Source organism: Narcine bancroftii, chromosome 12 (assembly GCF_036971445.1).
Source record: "Narcine bancroftii isolate sNarBan1 chromosome 12, sNarBan1.hap1, whole genome shotgun sequence".
Lineage (NCBI taxonomy): Eukaryota > Metazoa > Chordata > Chondrichthyes > Torpediniformes > Narcinidae > Narcine > Narcine bancroftii.
In genome coordinates, this window is record NC_091480.1 from 96404467 (window position 1) to 96425978 (window position 21512).

Here is a 21512-nt window from a genome sequence, read left to right on the forward strand (position 1 = left end):
TTTTGACCCAGAAATTCAAATAGCATCGAATTTTCCCCTGTACAGAATGGGACTGTAACTATTTCTGCATCAAATGCATCATCTGAGATATTTAAATTTTCCACAACTTGTGCTCCTGAAGTAGAATGATGTTATTTGCCATGTAGTACTTCCTTCAAGACCCCACTGATGCAAGTTACTTTTGATTTTTCAGATACCTCCACAAGGTTAGTGAAGCAGTTAGTGCAACGCCTTTACAGCACAAGGGAGTCCTGCGCTGTGAGTTTGTACATTCTCCCCGTGACTATGTGGATTTTCTCTGGGGGACTCTGGTTTCCTCCCACCATTCAAAAATGTACCAGGGTGCAAGTTAATGGGATGTAAATTGGGCAGCACGGACTCATGGGCCCAAATGCCTTGTTACCGTGCTGTATGTCTAAATTTTAAAAAATACTGAATCCATTCCCAACATTCTCAATCACCCCAATATCTCCCCATCAAGACCCAGATCCACACTGGTTCCAGGAGCCTGAAACCTGATCTCACCCCTCATTTCCCAATCAGCTGAGTGGAGGTTCAAATCTTCACGCCCTGCCCCGAATCCAGATCTTGATTGCCAAGTCCCTTCCACCGCCATAGCCACACGTCTGTCTGCTGATTCAACTTTAGATCCCAGTGAAATCTATAGGTATATTCCTGTCATTTTGAACCCCCTCCTGAAAATGTAAAAACCCCCATTCAATGGCACTTAATCTCTTGGGCTTCAAGGTTTTATGAAGTCTGCCACAAAAGCTCTAGGTCAAAAACATTTGTTTGTATGGTGTCGGTTTAACCATCCAACACTCCCATTTGGCTGCACTAAATTGTTAAGCCTAAATATTTTCTAAGTAAAAAGATTGCCATGAAACCAAAATTATTTACCAATTGGTCTAATTTATCAAGCCAATGCATATTGAAAATATATTCCCCAAACCAGTCTGTTTGGGGAACCTCAACAAGTCATCTAAAATTGAACAAAGCATGTTTCATAGTTTAACAAAGTATGAAATAGGATCATCTCACCTTGAATAAGCTGCATAAACAGAGTGATCATCTCCCCCTCCCGCACTCCTCCGTAAAGTGGAACAACTCGTGGGGAATTCAACTTGCTCCAATTCAACAACTCCTGTGAGTGGAACTTGCTCACATGAATCTAGGAAAGGAGACCCACCTTAATAGATGATCTGGACTAAAAGGGCAATGTTTCCTATGTACGATTATAGTTTAAGACAAAGAATTAATTATTTTACAGAAAAACTAGATTGTACACCACATCTTTTTATTTAAAAAAAAATCAACAACATGATGCAAAGTCATTTTTCCCTGAGAGTAATCACCTCCAGATGATCGTCACAAAATTTGATTGACAATTCAGGGATTCATGTTTGTGCATCTGACATTATTGTAGGAAGAAATGCAATTATGAAACAAGTTCAGGATCGTGCTTAACAAGCAAACAGGAGCTGAGAGAAGTGTCTGATGGTGATCACAAAAACAAACTACAGGGGTCACCTGTGAAACAAGAATTAAAGCATGCTCATCGAGCTATCGATGTCCGTGTGGAGAATTTTCCTTGCTTTATGTTACAACGCACACAAGATTAGTAAAATTGGTTTTTTTAATGAGTCATTAATGATTATGTTAATTGGAATGTTTATTAACATTTAACAGTCTGAAGTGGCATAAAACAGAACATGGTTCCACTGCTCAGGTAATTTTTTAAGCATTATTTCCTTAATTGCAGGTGACCTCTTCCATTTCAATTTGCAGGGGATCCAACTGGAATGGTCTAAAACTCAACTAACTGATCAAATAAAAGTTGAGTTCCATTTTGAGGCAATTGATCCATAATCAAAACTTTAGTCCAGCAGTTTAGCAAATGTAATTTGTACAACTGGATCAATTGCTACCTAGATACTTTCCAGAAAAAAAAAACTTCCAGTGAAATAAACCTACCCTTTTAGCAGCACAGATGAAATCAGTGGAGTGATCTTTTGCCACATACACATCTCCAAAGGTTCCAACTCCAAGCCGATTGGAGCAGATTGACCATTGCACGTTCTCTTTATACTCAAAATCCACAGGCTTTAACTTCTGGATAGTGATTGAGAAGTCAAATTTAGTTAATGACCAAATTATAAATTTCAGCTCCTAAAAATTCATCCCTGGTTTGTGGTGTAAAACACACTGTATATATGCAGCTACTGGGATATGGTTCCATTAAAGTCAATGTAATTAAACTTCAGGGGCTGGGTATTATGGGCAGCTGCTCTTATTCCACTGGTTACCTACTGGGGATGAACTTCCAAGCAAATATTAAAGACTCATCTGCATTAAATACCAATACCATTTACCATCGGTAATCACAAAATCACTAGACACTCCCAACTTTCTACGTTACTATCGTTTCACAAGCAGCGTTTGGCTGAAATAAGACATCAGAGGGGTTGCATAGAAACATAGAAGATAGGAGCAGGAGTAGATCATTTGGCCCTTCGAGCCTGCTCCGCCATTCAATGAGATCATGGCTGATCTTAAAGTTCTCTCTGTAACCCCTAATTCCCTTATACCGAAAAAATATATCTAATTCCCTCTTAAATATATTCAATGAACCTGCCTCTACTGCTCTCTGTCTTCACTATTGGAAATTCTGTGGGTGCGTTTACTTGAGTACAAAATATCCTACGGAAAATTCTCTGCAGATGAGAAAAGTGATCATCCTTTCATTCCTTAATCTAATGGCAGCAACATTATAGTTTGTTGTTGGACTTGGTGTGCAAATTATCCACCAGATTTGTCCAGAAGAAATTAGAAACTTTAATAAATGAAACAAAACTGATCATTAAGTGTGTTTGGGACATAATAGGTATGACAGAATACATGGTACTTAAGGTTAAAAAAAAAAAGCAACACCTGGAAAAACTCAGCAGGTCAAACAGCGTACTTTATATAGCAAAGGTAACCAATGTTTTGGGCTGGAGCCCTTCATCAACATATGGATATTGACATTTTTTTTTTAAATAGGTCTTCTGGACAAAACAATTCATTCAAAATGTGAAAAGCTTTCTCCTGATGTCAAAGCAAAAGTTAATTAGGTTAGCAGGCTCACTGACTGCTGGTCTTTAATTAAATAAGTCAGACCTGATACAAACTTGAGTGAGAAACTGTTGCATGAAACACCTTGTGTGTAGTGTATTACATACCTCATGTTGAAGGATACCTTCATTGGTATCTGGAAGCTTTTCACTTTGTTTCCACCCTTCCGAGTAATTTTCCCATTGTGATGCTTGCAATGCCAAGCATCTTAAGCTCTCAGAGATGACATATCCCTTGTTGGCACTGGATTGGAAGGCATTGAACTGTGGTGGAGAGGTTTCTTCTGCACTTATTGAATCAGGAATACGTATTCCAGTGTCTCCTCCCTCATCATTGATGTAGAGCATAACTACATTATTACAAGAAAGCTCTTGCTTTTTATGTCTATCTATGTCAATGTGCTTCAACTTAGGTTGCCATGCAGCGTTCAGAATTATTTCCTCCTCTATTTTGTGATGCAGGAGACTGATGTCTTTCTCGACTGAGGGAATGGGTCTGACGTTTGACTTCTTAACTCCATTGCTGATGTTGAAGAATACATTTTTGATTTTTTCATCTTCCCGGAATTGGTTTTGCAGGCCCAATCCACACAACCCATGGGAACCTCCTGGGCCAACCCCAATGTGGATCCGTTCAAGCTCACAGCGGCTGGTGCTTCCATAGCGGCCGGTGCTTCCACAGCGGCCGGTGCTTCCACAGCGGCCGGTGCTTCCACAGCGGCCGGTGCTTCCACAGCGGCCGGTGCTTCCACAGCGGCCGGTGCTTCCACAGCGGCCGGTGCTTCCACAGCGGCCGGTGCTATCACAGCGGCCGGGGCTTCCACAGCGGCCGGGGCTTCCACAGCGGCCGGGGCTTCCACAGCGGCCGGGGCTTCCACAGCGGCCGGGGCTTCCACAGCGGCCGGGGCTTCCACAGCGGCCGGGGCTTCCACAGCGGCCGGGGCTTCCACAGCGGCCGGGGCTTCCACAGCGGCCGGGGCTTCCACAGCGGCCGGGGCTTCCACAGCGGCCGGGGCTTCCACAGCGGCCGGGGCTTCCACAGCGGCCGGGGCTTCCACAGCGGCCGGGGCTTCCACAGCGGCCGGTGCTTCCACAGCGGCCGGTGCTTCCACAGCGGCCGGTGCTTCCACAGCGGCCGGTGCTTCCACAGCGGCCGGTGCTTCCACAGCGGCCGGTGCTTCCACAGCGGCCGGTGCTTCCACAGCGGCCGGTGCTTCCACAGCGGCCGGTGCTTCCACAGCGGCCGGTGCTTCCACAGCGGCCGGTGCTTCCACAGCGGCCGGTGCTTCCACAGCGGCCGGTGCTTCCACAGCGGCCGGTGCTTCCACAGCGGCCGGTGCTTCCACAGCGGCCCGTGCTTCCACAGCGGCCGGTGCTTCCACAGCGGCCGGTGCTTCCACAGTGGCTGGTGCTTCTACCAGAGCTGCTGCTGTAGAAATCAGAGGTGCTGTGTTTGGCGTCATCTTCCTGCAAGTAAAAAAAAACACACAATGGTTTGTTAAATTTGAAATTGAAACCAATTGCAAACAAATGTAATAGCCCAACTGACTTCAGAGCACAACTTGCACTGAGGCAGGGGCTGCAGTTTAAAACAGTTCATTGGCCATAAAGTTGGAAAAGACACTATAAAAAGAAGTCCTTTTTTTATAATGACCAGCCTGAAATGTGCCAAAAGCTTGCTTCAGGAAAGGTTGGGTTATGGCTGCAGCCTTAAACAAATTAAAACGAATGAAGGGGAAAGATTCATTTTTAAATATATAGTTTACCGTACGTTAATATAAATATATAGTTAACCCACGGTTAGTGTAACAGTCAGTACAATGATGTTACAGTGCCAACGATCGGGACCGGGGTTCGAATCTTGCGGTGTCTGCATGTTTTCCAAGTGTCTGTGTGGGTTTACTCCAGCCGTTCTGGTTTCCTCCCATCATTCAAAATGTGCCAGAGTGTTTTTAGGTCAATTAGGTGTAATTGCGTCGCGGGTTGAGAGGACCCATTATCAAATTGGAGAAACTCAGCAGGTCACACATTATCCATCAGAAGTAAAGGACAATCAAGGTGGATTCCTAATGGAGGGATCGGCCAATGGCATCAGCTGCTTTTTACTTCCTACAGATACTGAGTATCTGGATCATTTATATATTGCGCTTAACCCCAGTATCTGCAGATAATATTGTTTAACTCAAACTGGGGGAAAAAGTCAGTTTCTCTCTTAACCAATTGAGTGAAAAATTTGTGCACTTTCTTGTTTTGGGATGCAAGGATAGACCTATTGTGCAACCAATGAAGCCACATGAGGAAGATTTGTTGGAGGCTGAGAGATCACGTGGTTAAATCCATGACACTAGAGCCAGTAATCCCAAAGGGTAGTTTTTAATGTTCTGAGAGGGATTACGCACATCAAAATGATCAATGCCCACTATGAGGATTACAAAGCCTCCTCTTCTGAATGTTGGAAATTGTAGAATAGGCTGATTTTTTTCTAGTGTTAACTAATGGGAAGTGGCTGCAATATGTCTGCTGCATGCAGTCAACAACGCATGGTCAGAAAGATCAGCCAAGTTTTGTTACAGAGTGCTTAATGTAATTCAGTTTTGAATATATTTTAAAAAATCCTGAGGATATGTGAATGGCCAATTTAATAATCTCCCTTCTTAATCTACTTCTCAAGGTTCTAACGAGCTTTCACCCATTTCCTTTTTGTGTAACTATCCCATCATATTGGATTCCAGTGAGATTTCTTGGGATTTGATCCTCCACTGGAGGTCAAGTGAACCAGTGGAAGCAACTTTACAGATTCTGGTACCCTGAGATAAAGAGTCAGAAAAATTATCCTGCCTCCTCATTCCCATAACTTGGTCTTAAATTCATGGATAATTGTGCAACCTCGATTCCTCACAAATATCCTTCCTCTTGAGGATCTCCCTGACACAGAACAAAACTTGATTTCATTGAGCAACAACGTCACGAGGCAAACAGGATGTAATGAAAGTAGGAATTTAGTAATTAGATGAATAAAACTGCATTTTGCTTGTTTCTAAAATACTCCACGGTTAATCAAACAGGTTATGATCCAAGTTTGCTTTTTTGAAAGCTGTAATCCAAGTATTTCGTAACTGTGAAAGGAAATTAGGAATCATGTTGAAATTATGGTGTCTGATGCATTTGAGAATAGAGCGAACATGTTACTTACTTGAACTGGTATTGGGGGACAGCTCTCCTGTTCGGGAGTCTTGGACCGCTTTTGTGATCCTTTGACCTTGTGTTTGGATTTTCTCCTTCTACACTTCTTCCTGGGATATTTATTGGGCTCCTGATCTCGTTTCGGTTGAGGGAGCTTTCCTTCAGCTACTTTTGCCACATTGTTTGGAACATTTTCTAAATTCAATCTTTCTGCGTGATTGCTGGAAAATAAAACAGAAACCTGTCTGCTTAAAGGCTGGTCATTATTAGAACAAGAGAACACAGTTCAGGCCTCTCGATGTTGGGCTGGCTGATATATTGCTAAGCCCTCCCTACCCTGCAACCCTCTATTTTTTCTTTCATCCATATGGCTAACAGTCTCTTAAATGCCCCAGATGTTTCAGCCTCCAGCACCGTCCCTGGCAAGGGATTCCAGGCACCCACAACTCTCCGTGTAAAAAAAAAACTTACCCCTGATGTCTCCCCTAGACTTCCTCCCCTGACTTTGTAGACACAAACTCTGGTGTTTGCTATTCCTGCCTGGGAAAAAGTTGCTAGCTGTCCACCCTATCCATGCCTCGCAGAATCTTGTAGACCTCTATTAAGTCTCCTCTCATTCTTCTGCATGAGAGAGAGAAAAGCTTGAGCTCTGCTAACCTTGCCTTATAAGACATTTTAAAATTCAAACACAGTTCAGTCCATCACACAGAACTCTCTCACCTCCATATATTCCTCCCATTGCCTTGAAAACACAGGCAACACAAATGGCCAATGGCAACTTTCTTTTCCTTATGGCAGGCAAACTGAAATTTTGTGTATATTACATTTTTATATAATCACATGACACTAAAAGGATAGTAATGAAGGTTGTCGTGGTTTACAATTGGATATAATTGCAGGTGGTCTCAGTCTGGCAGTGCATGAGTCCATGAGTAGACCTGTCAGCAAGGGAATGGGACGGGGAATTGAAATGGATGGCCACTGGGAGATCCACGCTATTGTGGAAGACTGAACCGAGGAGTTCAACAAAGTGATCTCCTGTTCTACTGGGGTGGTCTTCTACACTCCAATCCCAGATTGATCTCATGCATAGTGTTAATTTTTTTTTAAACCACTATCAGGTGAATTTCTCAGCTATCATGGATTTCTGAGCTAGTGTTTCCATGGTATGATGTGCACACTTGCCAGTCCTCTTCATCCTTCCGGTCAGTCATCATTAAAACTGTTCCTGGGTTTGAACAAAACTGCTTAAAGTTTCTTACCTGCAACTGTTAGGTGTGGCTATAAATTGTGGCTTCTCACAACTGGGTATGAGCTTCTGATTCCCGATACCTGCAAAGATAAATAGTCTATTATAAAACATAGTACATTATAGCAAATTACAGGCCCTTCAGCCCGCGACATTGTGGCAATGAATTGTGTACTGATAAAAGTAGCCTACAAGTGCCCCACTGGGACATAAACAGCTATCCAAACTAAGTTTCATCAATCAGGTTTTGAAGGCCTCAACCTCATTTTGAATGGAATGGCACGGTTAGCATAGCGGTTAGTGCAATGCTCTTACAGCACCAGAGACTTTGGTTCGAATCCCGCACTGTCTGTAAGGAGTTTGTACATTCTCCCCTTGTCTGCGTGGGTTTCCTCCAGGTGATCCGTTTTACCCCCACCATCCAAAGACAAATGGGGTTTGTTGATTAATTGGTGTATTTTGGCAGCATGGGCTTGTGGGCCTGAAGGGCCTGTTGCCGTCCATCTAAAAACAATGTTTTTTTTTAAAAGAACTATTTTTGAGCCAATCGCAATGAGCAATCTCATGGAAATTAAGTTATTTGGGATCAAATACTGTACCTATCAGTCAGAGATCAAGCTGTGTGATAAGTTCAGTTTACTCAAAAAAACTGGAGAAATTCCGCAAGTCACAGAACATCCTTTACGTCACAAAAGGTAAAGACACATAACTAATTTTTCAGGCCTGAGCCCTTCATCAAATTATTAGCAAAATCCAGGCAGGCAAAAGGATATTGGTGGATATGGGTGGAAGGGCACAAGGGAAAAAAGTGGAGGTGATGGGGGAGGGATTAACTCTGAATGGAAAGGAAATTAGGTGGAGAGTTGGAGGAAAGTGAAGGAGAAAGCAGGATGGTCCAGCAGAAACCAGATTAAGTCGACGTTAACGCCATCTGGTTGGAGAGTGCCCAGATAAAATACTTGGTGTTGCTCCTCCAATTTATGGGTGGCCTTGGTTTGGCTGTGCATGAGGCACGTCAGAACAGGAGCGGGGTGCGAAATTGAAATGGGTGGCTGCTGGGCTGCTGTGGACAGAGCGTAGGTACTGAGCAAAACAATCTTCCAGTCTCTCTGACATACACAACAGGAGCACCAGCTATCGTAGAAGACCACCGCAGATTCACAAATGAAGTGATATTTCACTTGAAGGGGACCCCAAGTGCTGGTGAAAGTGGAGGTAGGGAAGCAAGTGTAGCACAGGGGGCAATTAGTGGGAAAGGGTGAATGGATGAGGGAGTCGTACTTGTTCATAGCTGGATGAAGGACTCAGGCCAGAAATGTTACCTTTGCTATATAAAGAACACTGCGTGACTTGCTGAGTTTCTCCAGCAATTTTTGTGTAAACTACAATCACAGTGTCTGCAGATTTTCTTGTTTAAGCTAATAACATTTTTGGTTGCCCTGTCAAGATTTTTTTTTCATGGCTCAGGAAGGTTTTATTCCAGTTACTATCATTTTTCCCCCCTCGACTTTTTCCTTTGTGGACTCATTTTAAAGAGATCATTCAAACAAAAATGGGAATGAATCTCGATGCTTCATCTGCTTCAATTGTAAGAAGTTGTAGGCGATATCCTTCAATGCGTTAACCTACTCATCAATTGCTACCATTGATACAATACTAATGATGGAATAATTTCCTTTTCACTTGGGCTTCTAAGTAATGACCAATTTTTAACCATTCAGCAACAAAAAGAATCTTTTTGTGAACAAAGACACACCTGTTGACATTGTTTCTCAAATGACTCGAAACTCTTGGGGACAACAACAAGACACTGGATGGATGCCAGCCTGGCCCACCAGTGATTTTTAATTCATAACTGCTGATCTTTAACCAGTGATTTACATAATCCAATGCTGCACAAGAACAGGTCTTTCTGCTTACCTGTTGCCTGAGCAATGAAAGAAAATTTGTTCCCATTGTTATCCATGTCTTGTTTTGCGGTTCCCTCGGTTAAAACCTTTACTGGGAGAGACATCTTGTTGCAGGGTTTGTTTTCACTGGTCACAAAATACTTGCTCTCCATTTGGCTGATGGGGAGCTCCTGTTGGTCTCCGATATCAGATTCAGCTGTGTGTCGTGATGAACATTTGACTGCCATTTTCGGTAACGGACCTGGAATGCAGGCAACAAATGCCCCCGTAAAAGGGAAAAGAATAGCTTAAGCAAGAGGTCACTAGAATGTCCTGCGTCAGATACTAATTCTGTTGACTGGTCCATTGTGGTCTATAGGACAACATGGTGCAGAAATGATCCTTGGTCACTTTACATTTGCAATATTGCTATTTCAATTCCATGGACGTCATTAGAAGTGAATTCCAGAAGTGGAGTGCGATGTGCAGCCACGATGATACATGTTTAATGCAAGCAACAAGAGACAAACCTCTACTCTAACTTAACATTGCAACCCGTTACAACATTCAAGAGTGTACTAGCCATTTAAAAGAAGATCCCATTTGCTTGATGTCCCAGCTCCTCCTTGTAGCTGCAGATCTTATTTTCATAATTTCTAGTCAAGAACTTTCAGTGCATTTATTTAGCGTTTTCCATCATCCCAATTTTGTCAGCCAACACAGACCAGAAATTTAAGTGTCTTGGCTTCGAATCCCGGTATGTTTTCTGTTCTCAATCAGGTTCTCCATTTGTTAGAAGAAAATATATTAGCTGTTGCTCCTCTGCCCGATTGCAAAGTAACGCTACTATTACACTGTAAAAATTGGTATAGTTTGAGGATTGCAATCTGCTCCTTGTATTCATCAAATGGCCGGTGTCATTCACTGTTGCAATTCTCCCAAATGATGGTCATTTGGTGCAAGGTAGAGAGTGCAGCCATCAATTGTGGAATAACCACACTTCAACACGGCACTAATACCTTTAGGATAATTTGAGTTTAGACACATGTTATTCTGTGTACCACCTGGTGCCTTGCACAAAATGAAGATTCATTGATCAAACTAAGAATGGAATACCAATCCCCATATGAAAAAGTTATATTAAGGTCACGCTCCCAATCATTTTTAATCTTAGCCATTGGGGCTAATCTTAAATACAACAGATCAATATAAATATTTGATATCAATGTACTATGAATAAATTGTAAAATCAAAAAGTTTACCAAGAATATTTGAATCTGCGATTCAAGGAAAAACATTCAATTTAGACTGAACAAAATCCCTAACTTGCAAATATCTAAAGAAATATCTATTAGAGATCGTAAATTTAACTGACCATTGTTCAAAAGAGGCAAAGTTATTTCAAATAAACCTTTTTCAAAAAAATTAATACCAACTCTGTACCATTCCTTAAAGCCTTCATCTAATACTAAAGGCAGGAAAAGATGGTTATCTATAATAGATCTAGCCAGATAAAAATTATTCTAACCAAAGAATTTCCTAAATTGAGCCCATATTCTCAATCTTATTCTCACACTATCCCATTTCTATGCGGTTGTTGGTCCACTTTGTGAAAAAGTGTAAAAGATTTTGAAGCCTCACTAATTCGTATATTTTGAGAATGTCCAAAATTAGAAAGAAATTGGCAGAATATTTTTCATTCTTTGTCAACAGTTTTTAAGATTAAATTAGACAAAAGCCCTTTAACTGCCCTGTTTGGGTTTTCACATGAACTAGATAAACTTTTAATTGGCATCTCAGGAGAAAGTTTTAGCTTTGAGAACGTTGATGGCCAGACGAGCAGTTTTAATGAAATGGACAGATGAGCTCTCACCGACTCATGCACAGTGGCGACACCATGTTCTGTCGTATCTAAGTTTAGAGAAATTAGGAATAATATTAAAGATAGAAAGTTATAGTTTGAAAAGGAATAGAGCCCATTTATAGAATACTATCATAACTGGCAGTTTTAGGCAATATGGGTGCCCTCGAGTGATCCTTCCGTCTTCTGGAGGTCATGACTTGATCCATCTTTGTAGTTTTCTTGAAACCTAGATTGGTATTAATTTTAGGGTTTTTTTATATAAGAGTATTTATGGGGTTTAATTATGATTATCCTGGATAATTTTCCTTTTTTCCAGATTTTATTAAGGTATAATGTGATTTGTTATAATGGTATTACTGGCCACCGTGACAGAGGTGCACCAAAGAAAAGGTACAAGGACTGCCTAAAGAAATCTCTTGGTGCCTGCCCCATTGACCACCGCCAGTGGGCTGATCTCGCCTCAAACCGTGCATCTTGGCGCTTCACAGTTTGGCGGGCAGCAACCTCCTTTGAAGAAGACCGCAGAGCCCACCTCACTGACAAAAGGCAAAGGAGGAAAAACCCAACACCCAACCCCAACCCACCAATTTTCCCCTGCAGCCACTGCAACCGTGTCTGCCTGTCCCGCATCGGTTTTGTCAGCCACAAACGAGCCTGCAGCTGACGTGGACTTTTACCCCCTCCATAAATCTTCGTCCGCGAAGCCAAGCCAAAGAAAAAAAGAATTTAACTGATTTATACATGTAATCATTTTAATAGACAATCACATTTAACTTTATTATATGCTATTATTTTTCCTTGCTTTATTAATATCTTGTAAAAGGGTTGTTATGTTAAATCCAATACAATATTTTTAAAATAAATAATATCTTTAGGAAAAGAGAGAATTGACAACTTTAAATGAGTGGAGCAATAATAGGGCTGTCTGAAACATGTTTGACAACTGAGCAGTTTGAAAACAAAGACACTCAGTATACAGAAACAAGTCTTTTAGCCAACCATCAAGCACCCATCTACACCAAGCTCAGTTTTCCTCCTACTTTTCTCTCTCACCCTCTCGCTCTTCCCCCACCCCCACCCCTCCACTGACATGAGGGACAATATAGATACATTAATGTCAGAACCAAAAAAAACATGGTAACAGGTGGAAGGTGCAAACTCCACAGGTAGCAGCAAACATTTGAATCAAACCAGTCTCCGAAAGAGTGAGGCAGTGTGCTGTCCATCAGAGTCCATGCCAACATTTATACCCCACCTTGTTCTATTTTGCTTTCTGCAACAAAAAGTGCTCATTTCACACCAATCTTACATTTTATGAGATTCCCCCAGCAAATGTTTCAACTCAGAACGTTCAATGACTTTTTAAATTCCCATTCTTTTTCAGTGAGGTGAATCTTTATGATTTTTTAAAAAATCATTGTCCATGCAAAAAATAGAATATTTTGACATACAAAACTGGTTTTAGACCATTCCAGGATAGAAATAGGAACTGAACTTCAATTACTTAAACCCATGAACTGTATCCAATGCAGCCCAGTGCAAATTCTTTCTCATTTTCCTCCTATTTAAGTCTCTCATTTCTCAACTTGGTCTCAATTAAATTTCAGGTTATTGCACCAGGCATCAGGGAGAGGGGCACTTGTGCCTTCTATGAAACCGTTTGAGACTCCATGCGCACATGCCACTCAGCTTTAGAGGAGTCTTTGACATGTCTAGCCTCAGTACCAAACCAGGTCTCCGAAATGGCTACGTTTTTGAGAGACTGCCCGCATCTTTCCAACACAAAATGGTTTTGATTGGATACAAATTATTACATTTGACCAAATGCAAAAGATCAGGACAGCCCAAAGTGCCCGAACACACCTCCGGTGGTGGTTCTAATGGAACACAAAGTGTCACTACAGCAAATCCATTATGATGCAATTTTTGCAGGAAAAAAAATAATCTGCTGTAAAATAATGTGCAAAACTGGTAGTAAACAGAGCAATTACAGGGAATTTTGGTAGGAATATTAGAGGTTGGCACAACATTGAGGGCTGAAGGGCCTGTACTGTTCTATGTCATCCCATCATCGTGTGCATTTTAAATACAATTGAAGTGACTTCTAAAATGACATTGATCTCTAAGGAAAGCATTAGGGATGGGACAGAACATCAATCTGAAATTCTGCAGCAAACCAGTAAAAATCCTCAAAGGAGTAGTAATTCATTATCCAAGCACAAGCATTCACTGCCAGATAGAGCACTGGGTGGTGGTGATGGGGGAGGTGATTTAAACACATTCAAAATCTCCAACAACACATTAATTTTCAAACAATACTGATGCATTTTTTTAAAAAAGATAAAAGAACAAGAAATAAAGACATGTATATATAACCTGGAAAAAAAACATGCCCCGTTGAATCGACAAAGATATCCTTCAGAGATATTTCCTGACGTGATTATAACATAACTCAATTGGAGAGTTTCTTTTCAATGAAACTGCTGTATCCTTTGACATACATACCCACCAGTTGGAACAGAGAAGGTGTAACTACACTGGTCCCATCTCACACTGAGGAACGATTTCTACAGTTTCGAAGAAAGAGCAACCACAAAACTGAAAGCTCTCTCTCTCTCTCTGTGTGGATCCAATAACGTGGAAACTGAATGACCTCATCCCCTAGACTTGTCCACTTATTGGCTGTTGTTTCTCCCAATTTACAGGAACAGAAATGCTTCATTCCAGGAAGCTTTCTTAACTGAAAGCAGGCTTGGCTCATTTGAGCATATTCCCTGCATAGCCCTGGTTTAGAATTGTACGGACAACATAAGCAAGCATACCTGTACTTCTAATTTGGATTTAATAACCTATGATTATCAGGGGGCCTTAATTGTGGACTAAAATGTTCAATATTTATAACTTATTATAGGAGCAATAATCATTACATTATCAAAAGCAAAATCATACAATGGTTCCAGCTTTTAATATGAACTAGAAACTCTTAAAATGCAATTTCTTGGTCAGGTGTAGCTATCTAGTAATGGATCAATTTGTACCCATTTAAAATAAAACATGAATTGAATACGAGTGGAAAAAAAGGGGGCCTTTTCTGGCTGGTGACTACTGACGTTCCGCAGGGGTCAAAGTTAGGCCCACTACTTTTCATGTTGCACGCGAGTGATTTAGATGACAGAATTGATCGCCATGTGGGCGTTTGCAGATAATAAGTGCTAATTAGTTTAATGTTATGTACAATGTACCACCCAGCTGAGAAACAGCTTCTTCCCATGAGCAGAGACACTGCCGAACAATTAAACCAACTCCTCACACTAACCCTCAGGACGCTTGTCCTGCGTATATATGACTTTGTAGGGTGGCCATTTTCATAAAGGAGGACATGCTGGGTCTCAGTGTGGGGTGGGGTAAGATGCAGGTACCTTATCTGCCATGAACCTCAGTGTGCTGCCATTGCATTTCGCCTTCCCTCCGACAGAACACACAAACTTGCTTTCTGACACTGGTTCTGCAGTTATTGAGGAACAATAACTCATGGTGGGGGGCAATGGCCACAAATGGTCTACTTGGTGCTGGCCCTAAGGATATGGTCATATGTACATACACATACACTACAGTTTCAAAAAACTTACCTTATTTTATAAAATTTAAACTATATTGTAAAAACCACAAATGCAGTTAATCTATTAAATAAAAATTCTAACATGAAACTTTTTTTGCCTATATAAATCCAGCAAAAACCTAGCTATTTCAACATAAATCAGCTCTTTTTCCTATTCAATGATTATTAGTGTTCTTTCTACCACATTCTTCCTCAGAAGTTCTTCCTTCCTTTTCCTATTGTTTTACTGTATAAAGTTGAGTAGGTTTTGAAACACATACACTTGAAATTATTTTACTACCATTGTCTGAATGATATGCTTCTAAAAACAGAACGCTGTTTTGATTACATCTTTAAACTCTATTAACACAATTTGCATGATCTGCTTATACTGACAAAGTCTTGTTTTGCTAATGTGTTTCTGTAGTTTTGAAATGCTTAAAGAGAAACACTTATTATAAAATTTTTTAAAAGTTTAAATTGAATCAAAACCCTCCTCAAAGATCACAGTCCACAAACACACCCAACTCAACGTCATCCGTTGGCGATTGAAGCAATCGTGTGCAGCCCAAGATCTTTGCGCCACAAGTATGCCTGGCCCCTGCATTAAATGTCCAACCAAAATTTCACCCCCCCCCCCAATCTGGGTGAGGGCCCACCGTGCATGCGCCAGCCGGCACTGGTACTCAAATCCATCACGCATGTGCGAGCACCAGCTGGTTCAGGCACACAAGAAGAAACATGGCCATGCGTGGCCTTCTGACCTCCAGACGCTGCAAATTGACAGGCAAGTACTGTACACCTGGACTCCCTTCCTTTTTTGTAGATGCTTCCTCTTAATTTGTCCTCCATTTGGGGCTGTATGGCCTACACCTACAAATAGAGGACAAATTAATGTCCAGCTGGAAGAGGTGCCGGACGGAGGCCAGAGTCCTCAAAAGCTGGACCGTCCAGCCTAAATCTGGACGTCTAGCCACCCTAGTCAGTATGTCTGGTTGTGTGTTTCCACCGAGGACTGGAGAACGCTGTTTTGTCATGTTGTACTTGAGCAATAGGATGATAAGTCAACTTGAACAATAATACATGCACTGAAATTCTTACTTCAGCTGCATAAGTACTTGTAAAGAAAAAAAGCTATCACAATCTAATTGAATCAAGTTAAATTACTATTAAAAGAAACAAGACAGGGAATATTTATAGAAATCCTAGTGCAAAAAAGTGAGATGCAATTGTGCAGACACTCCTTTTGTGCTGTCATAGCAGATAATGTGAAGATTGACGGAGAGACGGGTAGTGTTGATGATGCAGGGAGATTGGGCAAAATGGCAGATGGAATACAGCGTAGGGAAGCGTATGGTCATGCAGGAGGCTATTTTCTGAATGGAGGATTCCCTAAAGGTTAATTTGCTGGTTGAGTCTGAAGGCAACTGCAGTGTGAGCCTTCAGTTCAAGAAGATTATACTATTAAGAACAAAGACGTAATGCTGAGGCTTCATAGGGTGTGGTCAGACCACATCTGGAGTATTGTGATCACCTCTGGGCCCCTCATCTAAGAAAGTATGTACTGGCGTTGAAAAGGGTCCAACGGAGATTAACGAGAATGACCCTAGGGATGAGAGGGTCGACATATGAGCAGCATTTGATGGCGTTTAGCCTGTGCCCACTGGAGTTAGAAGTACGAGGTGCATCTCATGAAAACCTATTAAAAGCACTGAAGAGATTGGGTGTGAATGTTTCCAGTGATCTGGGTCCAAAGAGCACAAGCTCAGAATAAAAGGACATCCCTTTGGTACAGAGGAGCCAGTGGGTGGTGAATCTGTGGAATTAATTGGCATAAATGGCAGTGGAGGCCTAGTCATATTTAAAGAGGAGAGTGATAAGTTCTTGATTAGTGAGGGTGATGAAGGTTATGGGAAGGTAGGTAGGGAAAGGTTTGAGAGGAGTGCAGCACTGGAGGTCAATCGAGCCAAGTGTTTGCTTCTCTGCTGCCCAGAGCTTGGCAGCCTGCGCAAGGGTGAGAAGGGGCTTCATTGGTATTGCAGTGGCTTGGGAGAAAGGGATTGGGTTGAGACACCGGAGACAGCAGATACTGGAATCTGGAACAAAAAGAACCCGCTGCAGTAACTCAGCAGGTCAGACAAATTATGTGGAGGGAAAGGAATGGTTGATGTTCAACCAAGATCCTGCTTTAGGTTGAGGTGATTGTCAGGGAAGGGAGGTGCTGAACATCCAGGAATAGACATCATGAGATCAGGAGAAGTGTCAATAGGTAACAGTTTAGGAATGGGTCTCACCTAAACAGTTTTCCAGTCAGAATAGCCTTAAATAAAAAGTCAGACCAAGGCTGGCTGACTGCCAGATCATGTGGATCCATTTCATCAGACTACATGCAAAGGCATGTCAAATGGAGCTCATGCCAATATGCCTCAGTTTGAATTTCTGAAGCAATATAAAAGCACCCCACACATATGCTTCCTCCCAGTAAAATTGTACAGCGATACAATAAACAATACTAATTTTTTGTCTCATTATAAACTGCATAGAAAGTCTGACAAAAATCACTGGTACAACAAAAAACACTTTTCCCAGAGTCAAATTATTTTTAAATGTATTATGCTTCCAGAAAATATTTCTGTAATCACAGAGCATTGGGTGTGTGCATAGGGACATAGTAAAGTCAATGGTTGAATGACATTCAAGATTTTTCAGACAGCAATTGCATCATACGGGGCCAAAAAGCTTCCTTGATCTCCTGTGTGAAGCAGTGGGAGTCAACAATGTTGTGGGTAATTGCACAAAGATGATACTGAAGCGACAAAATTGGGGGAACAATCCTCGTCACTCAAAGACAGGAAATCAAAACCTGGATTCTGTTCTCTGCTTGCATGTCGCTGTCTGAATTCAAGGGTGAATAGCCAGGTTTATCTAAACAGGACATACCAAGTTTGTTTACCAGTCTAGTCGATTAATTACAATAAATATTTTTTCTTTGGCACTGCAAGTAAAAAAAATGGTAGTTTGAGAAGCTTGAGCAACTAAAATGAATACATTTTAAGCCAAGTAATGGCAGAGACAAAGGGACCCAAACGGAAATGCTGTCTGACCATTTCTCTGCATGGACTCTGTGTGACCTGCTGAAGCCCTCAAGCTTTCCAGCAACTTCAGCTCTCCGGTTTCTTTAATTGCAGTAAAAGCTGACACACAATAACATTACTTTCCAACAAATAAGATGCAACTTAGGTTTGAGATGCCCTGACTGTCATGAACCATTACAACTTAATTAAAACAGCCTGAAGTGAATGTGTTCAATTTTTACAGCACCTTTGACAACATCAGATTGTTCTAAAACGTTTCCCAGCTAGATAAAAGTTTTTTTTTAAAAAAAGCAAAAGCACTGGAGCTAACTGCCATTTCTCAAGATCCTACACAGTTAACTAGGTAATAATAACCAGATTACTTTGGGATGAATATTGATTAAAGCACCAGAGAACTCCACTTCAAATTGGTAGCAAAGAATCTCCACATTCAACCAAATGCAAAAGGGGCCCTTGGTTGAACATAGAACATTAAAGCACAGAAAACAGGCCCCTCGCCCTTCTAGTCTATGCTGAACCGTTCTTCTGCTGAACCTCACTCTCCTGCACCCAGTCCAGACCCCTGCATACCCATCCAATTCATGTACTTGTCCAAATTTATCTTAAATGTTAAAATTAAGTCCGTATTCACCACTTCAGCTGGGAGCTCGTTCCACACTCCCACTACTCTCCGTACGAAGTTCCCCTCGTATTCCCCCTAATTTTCTCCCCATTCACCCTTAACCCACGTCCTCTGGTTTGCATCTCACCTAACTTCAGTGGGAGAAGCCTATTTGCATTCACTCTCTAACCATCATCAATTTGTACACCTCTATAATCTTCTCCTTTATTTAAACTATTTCATTCACGTTCTTTTAGTTATCTCAGTGATCCACCTGAAAAACCGATCAGTAGTTGCAGCATATACTGGTATAATTGCCCCGTCCTCCCCCAATTTTGGCTCAAAAAGAACAACCTTTTGTATGACCCGTGTAAAAGTTGACGCTTTCTTTGGCCCTGATTATCTGCCCTTCAGAGCTCCCAATGCCCCGACTGCAGATCCTCGCCTTGGCCTCCTGATGCCCACCTCAGTCATAGACTCTATCCTGGGCCACGACCGTCTGTCCATCAGAGCACCCGACGCCCCGACGTGGATCCTCGACCTTGGCGCCTGCCCACCTGAGCTCCCAACATCTCAAACACGGACTTGCACTCGGTCCCAGCCATCCAATCTCCCTATGCCATGAACGACAGAGGTACTCACCGCGATCAAATGTGTGACCCATGTAAAAGTTGGCACCCTCCCCCTCAAATTTGACCCAAAAAAATTTGACTATTACACAAATATGATACTAACTAATGCAGATTCCAACAAAAACTAATTTATTTTCCATAAAGCACATGGGAAATGACTATAGGAAGTGAAAAGCATTAGTTAAAAATGGAACTTCCTCATTCCATACTTATTTGCAATCAAGTTACAAATTCAGAAGAGAGAAGCCAAGGGAAATGTAGAGAAACAGAACCAATCTGCCCAGGCAGCCTAAAATAATGCTGCAGTTTTTTTCACCACGTAGTGTAGGCACACTTCCATCACTGTTCTTAAATGGTAGTGAGGTTGCCTGCCCAATGCAGGGCATTGGCAGTTCTGTCACCCTTTACTAGGGACAAGAAGATCAGAAGGTAAAGAGCGAGGAGGATGTAAGGAAATTGCAAGACTTGGACAGTTTAGGGGAGTGGGCGGAAAGATGGCAGATGAAGTTTAATGTGAGTAAATGCGAGGTTGTTCATTTTGGAGGCAGAAACAAGAGTGCAGAATATTATTTAAATGGAGTTAAGCTGGGGAGTGGGGTAATGCAAAGGGATCTGGGCGTACTTGTTCACCAGTCATTGAAAACTAGCAGGTTCAGCAAGCAGTGAAGAAGGTGAACGGTATGTTGGCTTTCATAAAGAGGAGATTGGAGTGGGAGGAGTCACGTGATGGAGTAGTGGCCGGACGGTGAACTCCAGCCCTCTCCAGAAAAGTCGGGAAAAACAAGAGAAAATACAAAGGCACAGAAATACAAGTTAAAGAAAAGTGAATATAAAGGTGGAAAGAAGATGGAGACAAAAGGAGAAAAATCAAAATCAACGGAAAGAAGAGAGGAAGAGAAGACAACGGAGGAAAAAGGTGAAGGCCTTACCTGTCCGAAGAGGCCCGCTGTGGAGAGAAGACCCCACTACCTCAGGTCGGTAGAAAGAGAACTACAACAATGGCTCACAGAGCCAAGTAAAAGTGCGCAACCGCGCATGAAAAAAAACACACCGACGGGAGGGGGGACCAGCTGGGGAGTCGATCTCCACAGCCGGCAACGACAGCTGCAGAACACCTGCAGCAAGAAGAGACCACAGAAGACAATGGAAACAAGAAAGAAGAGGAGGAAAGGGCAGCAAAGAAACAACAGATGGTCAACCTAGAGGAAGAAGAAGAGGAAGAGGAAGAGTACAGGGAAATAGAAGAAGAAAAGAAAGGCAAGGTAAAGGAGGTACTTGCTCTTGTTAGAGGATACATGGAGTCATTTAAAGAATGGCAAACACAGGAATTCAATGATTTAAGAAGAAGAATAAACAACACAGAAAAGAAAATAAATAAAATGGATATGACCTTAACAGAAATGGGGAAAAAAATGGACAAGATGGAAGAACGGGCAATAGCAGCAGAAATGGAGGTAGAAGAATTAAAAAAGAAATTGGAGGAATCTAATAAAAAAACTAAAGAGACACAAGAATTACTAGCCCAAAAAATAGATATAATGGAAAATTATAACAGAAGAAATAACATAAAGATAGTGGGCCTTAAGGAAGATGTAGAAGGCAAGAATATGAGGGAGTTTATAAAAGAATGGATCCCTAAGGCCCTAGGATGTCCAGAACTACAGCAAGAAATGGAAATAGAAAGGGCACATAGAGCATTGGCCCCTAAACCACAACCACAACAAAAACCAAGATCTATTGTAGTAAAATTCCTAAGATATACTACAAGAGAAAAGGTACTGGAGAAGACAATGGAAAAAGTAAGAGAGGGCAACAAACCACTGGAGTATAAAGGGCAAAAAATCTTCATTTATCCAGATATAAGCTTTGAACTCCTAAAGAAGAGAAAAGAGTTCAATGCAGCAAAAGCGATTTTATGGAAGAAAGGATATAAATTTACACTGAAGCATCCTGCGGTATTGAAAATATTTATTCCAGGACAACAAAACAGACTATTCTCGGATCCAGAAGAAGCACGAAAATTTGCAGAACAATTACAAAAATAGACTGAGGGATGAAGACGGGTAATGAGAGCAAAAATTATCACGATTGATATGTATGTGGGTAAAGACAAAAATAGACTGAGGGATGAAGACGGGTAAGGAGGGTAAAAATGACCACGATTGATATGTATGCGGGTAAAGAGGTATAAGAGTGAATAGAGACAATGGGCATATGTGAAAGTATCTGTAATTAGAGGAAAACATAGAGAGTATAGACAAGAATTAATAAGGGAAGGTAATGGAATA

The 21512-nt window shown here is 41.6% G+C and overlaps 2 protein-coding genes across 2 annotated transcripts in view; one reads left to right on the forward strand and one right to left on the reverse strand.

Annotated features, from left to right (window-relative positions):
- The window catches only part of map3k14a (mitogen-activated protein kinase kinase kinase 14a), a 62183-nt gene that overhangs the window by 18991 nt on the left and 21680 nt on the right, over positions 1 to 21512 (reverse strand). Inside the window, exons 2-8 of the mRNA XM_069905029.1 lie at positions 9466 to 9696; positions 7559 to 7628; positions 6307 to 6517; positions 4516 to 4580; positions 3222 to 3759; positions 1975 to 2112; positions 1042 to 1171 (exon numbers count right to left, since the gene is read on the reverse strand). Of these exons, the coding sequence (XP_069761130.1) occupies positions 1042 to 1171; positions 1975 to 2112; positions 3222 to 3759; positions 4516 to 4580; positions 6307 to 6517; positions 7559 to 7628; positions 9466 to 9682 (1369 nt within the window). The 5' untranslated portion in view covers positions 9683 to 9696. The remainder of the gene's footprint in view (positions 1 to 1041; positions 1172 to 1974; positions 2113 to 3221; positions 3760 to 4515; positions 4581 to 6306; positions 6518 to 7558; positions 7629 to 9465; positions 9697 to 21512) is intronic.
- On the forward strand, positions 3882 to 4472 carry LOC138747336 (glycine-rich protein 1-like; the record flags this gene model as incomplete). Its single annotated transcript, XM_069906445.1, has 1 exon — positions 3882 to 4472. A coding segment is annotated over one exon (591 nt), but the record flags the coding sequence as incomplete, so codon positions are not given.